The sequence below is a fragment of the Phodopus roborovskii genome, unplaced genomic scaffold (assembly GCF_943737965.1).
Source record: "Phodopus roborovskii unplaced genomic scaffold, PHOROB, whole genome shotgun sequence".
NCBI classification, from domain to species: Eukaryota; Metazoa; Chordata; class Mammalia; order Rodentia; family Cricetidae; genus Phodopus; species Phodopus roborovskii.
Window position 1 is genome coordinate 23,633,401 of NW_026126540.1, and position 9,540 is coordinate 23,642,940.

Consider the following 9,540-nt stretch of genomic DNA (forward strand, 5'->3'; position numbering starts at 1 on the left):
TGTGTGTCTGCATTTCCCTTACTGAGCATAGGGTGTGAAGCTTTGCTGCCAGAAACTGGTTGGACTGTGTATCTGGATCTAGACATTGAAAATAGTCTGAAATCCTGAAATAGGGACTATGTGGCTCATGCTCATAACCTGGTCTTGTCACTATTAGAAAGCTAGAGAACCAAGATTCTCTTTAAGTCGGTCACCAGGACAACAGGCCAAGTAGCCAGTCAACTCACAGGACCAGGGTCATTGTTGGACGCCTAAATGTTACTATGACTACTGAAACCTTGGTGACCAAACTAAACAGAAAGGAGAGCCTTCTCAGTGGCCTCAGAAACATCATGTCTATAGATATGTCTGCGGAAAAAATGACAAAATTAGAAGAGGTATGCAGAGTTGGAAGGAGGGTTGGAAGTTGGAGGAGTTTCCCTTGGTGTGGTTTCCAGGTGGGTTTACCCAAAGTATAGCATTCCTGAGAAAGGCTTAGTAGAGTGCAGGAGAGTCAGCAAAAACAAGAAACTACTTTTGGAACAGGAGCTGTTCACAAATGTCCCACTCTGACCACTGTATTTTCTCATTTGTTTATTCTGAGAAAGGTAGAGCTTTCCCACTTTCCCCTAAGAAACTACTTCATTCCTCCAACGTAGGTACTATGCTCAGATTCTAGTAATGAAGGCAGATGAACATAACTCACTTCTGTTGCAGAATTTGCAAAGAGCCGTGGCACTTAAGAAGATGGTCAACAGGTAAACTGTGTTTCCATCTCCTCTCAGTTTGTCTTTTTGACTCTCCTCTCCCTGAGCCACTGTCCAAATCAGCTCTCCTTGGGAACTCCTCAAGAAAGAAAACATGGAGCCGACGAGGCAACCTTATTCTCGGAGTAAATGGAGATGAGCATGTTAATGCCTAATAGATGACCCATTTGTTCCTGTGCCTGCCTCCCAATCTTTTCAGGAAAGACACAAGTGTTAGTTCTGCCTTTCTTTTTTCTTTTCTTTTTTTTTTTTTTTTTTAAGAGCATGTGTTATGTGTTACTTGCCTGGCTTTGTACTAATTAGATAACATATTTAAATAGTTGTTGAACAATACCTGGAAAACTGAACTATGTATTTCACCTGCTAAGATTTTGCCTTTGGTGCATTGGGGTATTGAATTCAGGACTTTGTGGTTCCTGGGAATTGAACTCATGACTCTGGAAGAGCAGTCAGTGCTCTTAACCTCTGAGCCATCTCTCCAGCCCTGGATCCAGGACTTTGTGCATGGAGGTGCTCTAACCACCAGCTATCCCTCTAACCCTGTGCTTTTTAAAAATGCTGGCAGAAGCAGGACATGGAGGTTCATGCCTATAATCCCAGTACTTGGATGAGCATGAGTCTAAGGAGCCAGCCTAGGTTACAATGTGATTGATACACTCAAAAAGCCACAAATGGAGGCCCAGTATGTTGAGTGGTAAATGCTTTTAATCCCAACACTAGAGAGGGCAGAGACAGGTAGGGCTCTTGAGTTTGAGCCCAGACTAGTCTACATAATTCCAGGGAACCAGGGTTATATAGTGGGACATTCTTTTAAGAGGTGAGTGGGGGTGGCACAGGAAGCTCACTAGTAGACTGCTTGCCTAGCACACATAGAACCTTGGGTTTATTTCCCAGCATTCAGGAGATACAGATAGGATCATCAGAAGTAGTTCAGGGTTAGCTACACAGTGAGTTGGAGGCCAGCCTGGCCTACATGAAACTGTCTTTTTAAAAAGGTAGATGGGCTATGATGATACATGTCTTTAATCCCAACACTAGGGAGGCAGAGGCAGGCAGATCTCTTGAATTCAAAGCCAGCCAGAACTACATAGAGAAACCCTGTCTTGAAAAACAGAAGGTAAACGAACTGAGACCAAATTCTGAGACCTAGGTGACATGACTTAGCTTGTGTGTGTGTGTGTGTGTGTGTGCACTTTAACAGCTGACAGCTCTGTTCGTGGTATGATTCAGTAACAGTGCAGTTACTGAATCTAAGTCCATTCTAGCTACCCTTTCAAGAGCTTTGCAGTCTTCTGACACTGGCAGAGGTTCTGGTCACAAAGCAACCACATTAGTAAGGATTTGTGTCTACCCCTAACCCACTTAATCCTCACCTCTAAACCTGGGACAGGTGGCAGAATTCACATACTCACTGTATGTGGCAGATGACAATGAGCCAACGGAGAAACCTGTATGCTACCCTAAGGATGCAGGATACTATGGAACAGGAATTAGCACTGTCCAACAAACAGCTGCTGATGGTGAGTTCAGGAGGGCAGCCTGGAGTCTACCTCTTTCCTGTTCTACAACCCTGCCAGCTGGCATAGCAAGCTCTTCTGTCATGATGTTTGCCTCAGACTTTTCATGATTTTTTGTTATTTTTCATTATTTTTATCAGAACATTAACATCAAATAAATCTCAGTGACTTTTTTTTTAATTTTTGCATTGTTTACAGATGGCACTCCTTGTTTAGTTTTGGGTTTAATGAAGCTTTGTTTTCTTGGGTTCTTTGTGTTGGGTTGTGTTTTGTTTGAAACAGTCTTCACTGTGTTCCCCTAGCTGACCAGAAATTTGCTATGTAGACCAGGCTGGCCTTCATGAGCTAAGAGCTCCACCTGCCTATGCCTTCTGCATGCCAGGATAAGTGCACCATCACACTCAATGGGGATGGGAGGGTTGGTATTTTGTCTATTTTTGAGATAAGGTCTTCCTCTGCATCCCAGTATGGCCTAAAACTTGCTGACATCCAGTCTCAGCCTCCCATATGCTGAAATTATAAGCATGTCCCATCACCCTGCTGTAGGTAACACATTTCCAATTCCCAGTGCATTGTTTGGCTCTTTTCATCCAGCTTCTCTTCTCCACCTGAGGTGGCAGTTGCCATGTCCTCTTTTAGTATCTTGAGTACCTGGCAGGTTTTCTAGTTCATGGTGCATTCTCAGCAAAATATTTATTGAGCAATGAGTATTCACCCAAAGATGGGGAAATTACTCTCTTCTACTACCTCCTTTTATGATCCTGCTAAGCCCAGGTCCAAGGGAATACAAGGATGGGGAAGGCAACCAGAGACTGAAAGGAGCATTAAAGAACCAACTGCCTTCCCTACCAGGTCCGTCAAGCTGCCTTACACCAGCTGTTTGAAAAGGAACATCAGCAGTACCAGCAGGAGCTCAGTCAGATGGGCAAAGCTTTCTATGAGGAGAGACTCTGACACCACCTAAACACTGCTCTTCCCTCATGCTGCCAACCCTTCTGGTCAGCGTGGGATGTTGCAGTATTGTAAGGGGAGAGAATGCACAATGGTTTGATTTAACAAATAAAGCATACTCTTAAAAGTTGAGATTTAGACCACAGAATTTATTTTCAGCCCCAAGTCTTGATTTGTTCCTGGCTGCCATAGTTTTACTTCCTAGATTCTGAGCACTGCTTTTATACTGGCTGGTCTTATCAACTTGACACAAGCTAGAGTCATCAGAGAGAAAGGAGCCTCATTTGAAAAAATGCCTCCATGAGATCCAGCTGTAAGGCATTTTCTCAATTAGTGATCAATATGGGAGGGTCCATCCATGGTGAGTGGTGTCTTGCCTTGCCTGGTGGTCCTGGGTTCTATAAGAAAGGCTGAGAAAGCCATGGGAAGCAAGCCAGTAAGAAGCAGCTCTTACCTCCAACTTCCTGCCCTGTTTGATGACTCCATTTGTTGATGAACAGCATTGTGAAAGTGTAAACTTAATAAACCCTTTCCAACTTGCTTTTTGGTCATGGTGTTTTGTCCCAGCAATAAAAAATGATAAGACAGCCTCAGACTTTGGTTTTACTGATATTTTCTGAATTCATGGACAAATAGCTTTAATCATGGCTGTTAGTCTTTGGGCACTGTGGTGCTTGAGTATCAGGGGGGGCTGAATTTTATGTTTGAAAGTCATCTCATTATTGTAAAAACATGAATTAGCCTCTTCTAGACCTGAATTCCTACTCCAACTCTACAAAACAGAGGATTCCATACTAAATCCCTTAAGGCATTGGGTGTACAATGTAGCAGGTGGGCTTGAAGGGCTGGAAAAAGCATGTCCATTCTCAAGGTCTTTGACACTGAAAATCCTGGAAAGTAATAACATATGCACCAGTAGGCCACAGGGAAACAAATGACATTCAGAGACCCCCATTTCAGTCAGCTTCTGGGAGAGTATGTCCTCTGATGTAATTGCTATACTTTCACCTAAACTCTCACCTTTCATCAATAGTGTCATTGGTCACTCATCTGTGCCATAGGATCTTTCCCTACCCTCAGCTTCATGTGGATGTGTCCCCACTACAAAACTCCTCCTCTCCCCTCCAGTCTGTCTCTACCCTTGGTCTCTCATCAAAGCCTGCGTTTTTCAGTTAGCTGTTGGAAGCTACTTTCTGCCCAGCCACATTCTACCCAGGAAGACCATGGAGAGGCAGCAAATACAAAGAGAACAGCACAGTCTTCAGTTACAGGGTCACAATACAGGACCCTTTCTTGGAGAGGACAGTCCCACCCGCTAGGATTGTCTTCAGGATTAAACAGGTAAGTAGGTAGTGAACACAAGCCCAGTGACTGGCCAAAAATAGCCACCAGACCCTGGCCTGGTAGTCCTGTGGCTAACCCACATCCAGCTCAATGTCATTGTTCATCACACACTTTTCCCTCTCTGCCCTCATCACTGATGCCTCCTAATCCCTCATCATTGGTTACCAGACATGACTACTTACATCAAGTGAAATGGAGCTCCCAGGCTGGTAGGGAAAGCAGGCTGCGAGCAGTAATTACAGATGGACTATGAGTTTTGTAGGAGATGAAGCCACAAACACCTCACCTGAATTTGACAAACGAGACTGCATTTCCATTCCTTCTATCTGTTCCTGGCCTGTGTTCATCTGATCTAAACCATCCTCACCTCTCTCTCAGCTTGCTTCTTTCTTACCTGCTTATCTATCCACAGGTAGAGTTAAGAGAATAATGGCCAGATGGATTTAGTCTTGCCCTGTCACTTAGGGGGTGTTTGGCTTGATGCAATTTTAATATTGGGGGCTGGGGTGAGGCAGTTTTCTGGAGAGATGGATCAGTGGTTAAAAACATTGGCTACTCTTGCAGAGAACCCAAATTGGAGTCCTAGCATCCATATGGCATCTCACAATTGTTTATAACTCTAGTTCCAGAAGATCCAGTACCCTTTTCTGGCCTCTACGGACAGACATGCAGACAAAACACCCATGCACACAAAATATTTTTTAAGAATTTAAATCTGAATTTTGGCTGCTGATTTATAAAATGGAGCCAATCTCTACCTTATAGGGTTGCCGTGGGAACAAATCACACTTAATATATAATATAAACAGGAAGCCATTACACTATCTTGCTACTCAATGGTACTTTCTCTCCTTATTTCCACTTCCACTACACTCTATAACCAGCCTTTTTGATTTCTCTGTTCATTTGGACATGATGGATGCTTCATCCCGTGCCTGGATCTCTGACCTTGGCCGATTACCTCAGGGCTCGTCAGTGCCATGTTGGCTCTATTATTGGCAGGTTGGCCCATAATCACACCCATCTTCCCTAACCCGCCCTGCCAATTCTATGTGCTCTCATCACATAACTCAATTTGTCCCTGTTGCTTCCATAGCTGATATTACACCCTGGGTCTTGTGGCTTAGAAGGACTTAGACCTATTTGAAATAGCTACAAAAAAAAAAAAAAAAAAAAAAAAAAAAACAAGATGAAGAAGAAGAAAAAGGAGGAGAATGAGGAGGAGGAGAAGAAGAAGAAAACCCACAGAACTCAGAAGGAAGGCACAGTGGGTAAAGTCCCTTGCTTTCCAGGCCTGATGATCTGAGGTTGACTGAAGAACCCACATAATTAAGAAAAGAATAGACTCCTGGAAGTTGTCCTCTGACCTTAACATAGGCACAATAACACAGCCACAAAAATATAAAAGTGTAGTTTAAAGAAAAAGGACTGCTGACGTGCCTTTATCAGGCTTCATGTTTCTTCCTAATTGTGCCATCTAAAGTCTTCCTCCACACACCATTCCAGACTTCCTTTGTTCCTCTAGTCCCCTAACTAATGTTTTCAATACCTTTTGATCTTTTGAGACAGAGTCTCTCTGTGTATCCCTGGCTGTCCTGAGCTCACTATGTAGACCAGACTAGCCTCATACTCAAAGATCTGCCTCAAGTTCTGGAATTAAAGGTGTGCAGTGTATCACGTAGCAAACCTTCCATTCTTGCTAGTCCCTGTCCAGTCTCTTTTTATTCCTCCTCTGTTTTCCCATTGTTTCAGGGAAAAAAATAGAACTTGAAAGGTGAGAGTTAAGAATAAATGGAAGGCAAGGATATAAATATTCCATATTCACACACAGAACTTTGGGAACTACAAAAGAGAAAACACAATGCCACAAGTGCCTATCTTGGGACCTAGGCCCATTTATTAGTCTTTCCCTGGAAGGCAAGTGCCACACAATTGGAATTGATTGAGCACTGGGACAAGCTATTGATCCAGATCAAAGTCACTGTGGAGTGGGTGTATGGGGGAGGGAGATGCCAGGATGAATGGGAGCAAGGACACATGGAACATGCCTGGGGACTGATAGAAGGTGTCCTCCCACCTCCCTACACTTCTATACAAGCCCCCACCCTCCATACAGCTATAACTTGGGCTCCTTTCTGCCACAGTGAATGAAGCAGCCACTTGCCAAATGATGCTCCACAGACCCAATTCTCTCCAAAATGGGGGTGGAGGGGAGAAGAGGACCATGTTGAATCTCTGTGAAGGAAGAGCCTTGGAGAATCCAGCCCAGGAGCTCTGGTAATAAAAAAGCTGCAGAAAAGAAGGGGGTCCTGAGGGCTGCAGGCCACTTCTTGGCAGAAGCTGTTCCCTCTTCCTCTTGATCTAAGCCTTAGTTTCAATTTAGCCAGGCAGAAGCTATCTGGAGCCCAGACCGAAGCCTGTGAGTGAGACAGCTTCTCTGTTCTGGACATCCAATGATAACTTGAAGGAGGGTGCCTAAAGGACATGAGGAGGGACAAACTTCAAGATGTCAAAAAGGAGCAGCCCAGCATTTCAGAAGATCCTGGGACTGCTGTGAAGTTGGTGTCCACTGAGAAGATCAAGCAGTCTCAGGAGAAAAATCAGGGAAGGTTACAAGTTTACTTGGAAAGGGAAAGCAGAGTTTATGCAAACCCCTAACCCTGCCCCCCGGGAAGCCCAGGGCAGCTCAGATGGCATTGAAGGGCAGGTGGCAAAGCTGTTGAGGAGCTGTTGACACTGGTGATCCTCTGGAAGCTGATGCTGTCACACAACAGGGTGAAGCTCCATATGGGAGCTTTGGGAAATGGTAAGTGCCCGGATATGAAGCCCTGCCCAGTGTTCTTGCTTTAGGCAAACATGGTCCAGCAGACACCAGACACAGTGGAAGAAGGGTTGTGGCAGGAAGAATGGCTTGAAGGACAGATGAGCCAGAACGTGTTTTGGGAGGGGAAGAGCAAGGGTCAGTGCCCTTGAAGAAGCTGGTTTCCATCTGTACATGACTAGGCTCTGATTTGTCATCCCTGACCTTTCTTCAGAGCGGGGAGAAAGGCAGATCATAACCAAAGCTCGCCTGCCTGCTTCTGTGTGATATGTTTGATATTGGGTTGTTAAGTTAGGAACCAACTAAATGTCAAACATTCTCACAGCAGTAAGGAGACTCGGCATCACCCCCTCTGCTACTTCAGCCCCTGGGACTCTGAGACTCTTACCTGTTTTTTGAGTTTTTTGTTTGTTTGTTTGTTTTTGCTTTTGTTTTGTGCTTTTTGTTTGTTTTGTTTTGAAACAGGGTCTCTCTATGTAGCCCTAGAACTCACTATGTAGACTAGGATAGCCTTGAACTCACAGAAATCCTCACGCCTCTGCCCCCTGTATTAAACGAATGTGTTCCCATGTGCCTGTTGTCTTTTGTTGTGTTTGGGGGTGGGGTTGTTTTGTTTTGTTTCTTGAAATGTTGGCAGTTGAGTTCAAGGACTTACAGATGCTAGGCAAGTGCTCTACTACAAAGCTATAGCCACAGCTTGCCTGTGGTTTGTTTTACTGAATTTCTCTCCACAACTCCGCTGAAAGAGAAGTATCTGGAGCCCATGTTAACCTGGAAGGATCATATAGAAGTGGGAGAAAGCTGAAATCTGGGGATCAACTCTATATCAACTCTCTCTCTCTCTCTCCACACACACACACACACACACACATACAGAGGCACGCGCGCACACGCACACACACATCTTGCCTCTTATAGTAGAGAGGGATACAGCTTTTTCTTTCCTAGTTCTCTTTGTTCCTGACCCCCCTTTCCTTGATTGGCCTGAAGTAGTACTTGGTTTCCTTGCTTTCTTCCAGCAGTTAGTAGGTGGTCTATCTAGCAGTCTGTCCACTCCTGATGTGGAGAGGTTCTCATGAGTTAGACAGCTCTGCCCTGCCCCCACCCTGATGCTGGACTCAGTTACCACACTGCTTCGGTTTAGCCTTACACTAACTATCCTTGACCTTATGAACTAATTAGAACCATTTCTATTTTCCCCACTACCCTTGGTCACCTTGAGCAGTGTCCACTTCTCTGGCACACTTGGGTATATGGCAACTGTGTATGGGATCAATTGCCACCTGTCAATAACAAGATTCCAAGTGGAATTATGAACATGGCTGTCACTACACTGGGGAAAATAGGCATGGTGGACAGTAGGCTGGGCAGGGGTTTACAAAGGGAGCAGTTGAAGAGAAGCAGTAGAAAGCAACACAGACTTTGGGACAGGTGGGTATGAAAGTTCTATTTTAAGAACATTATGAGAAAACAGAAGTCATGACCTTGTACTGAGACCCTCCTTATGTTTCACCCCACTTGAAGCCCTGGGATAGCCTTTCAGATCCTAACCCTCCTACTCTACCCTATAGTTCTTACAGGCCGATGTCTCCCTGCCAATTAGAGAATCCCAAAATAGCACAGCAATTCCAACTGGCAATCTGGGGGAATTGTCAAGGATCATGATTGACCTCCCCTCTTCACTGTTGCTCATGCTCCTAAAATACCAGGAATCAAAGATGAAACTCAACCAGTAAGTAGAGTTTGGTTAATATCCAAAACAGTCTAGGGTAAAATGAGAGAGCTGAAGGCAACTAGGACCCTCTGGCAGCTAGAGCTGCCCAGGAACCCTTCTCTATTTCAATGTTCTCCCTCCTCTGTCCCTCCACTTCTGAAAGACCCACAGAGCTGCCAAGAATGAGTGGAAAGTTTCAAGGTCAGCCTCCCACCACCCCCACCTTCCATTGTCTAAAATCAGCCTCAGCTGTCCCTCAATATTTTTTTTTTCCTTGCTGGTGATGTCAGTCTGTCAATGCCTGTGACCCTGTGTTCCCCCAGGAGAACAATGATGGGTTGGGAGGGAGCTTGAAAGACCATGTTAGGAATAAGAGGTGGAGCCATGACCACAGATAAAGGTTCAAACTTGGACAACTTCTAGCCACTCAGGTGGCAGCCCTTCCTT

The 9,540-nt window shown here is 44.8% G+C and overlaps 1 protein-coding gene across 2 annotated transcripts; it reads left to right on the top strand.

Annotated features, from left to right (window-relative positions):
* The first annotated feature begins 203 nt into the window (after nucleotides 1–203).
* On the top strand, nucleotides 204–3,755 carry Cfap141 (cilia and flagella associated protein 141). Of its 2 annotated transcripts, none has more exons than XM_051199222.1 (4): nucleotides 204–437; nucleotides 697–737; nucleotides 2,137–2,266; nucleotides 3,116–3,755. In XM_051199222.1, exons 1-4 carry the CDS (start codon nucleotides 264–266, stop codon nucleotides 3,215–3,217), a joined length of 447 nt encoding a protein of 148 aa, XP_051055179.1. In that variant the 5' UTR covers nucleotides 204–263; the 3' UTR covers nucleotides 3,218–3,755. The 2 variants fall into 2 exon arrangements, with proteins under 2 accessions (XP_051055179.1, XP_051055180.1); XM_051199223.1 differs by having other exon boundaries at nucleotides 210–377.
* Nucleotides 3,756–9,540: the final 5,785 nt, after the last annotated feature.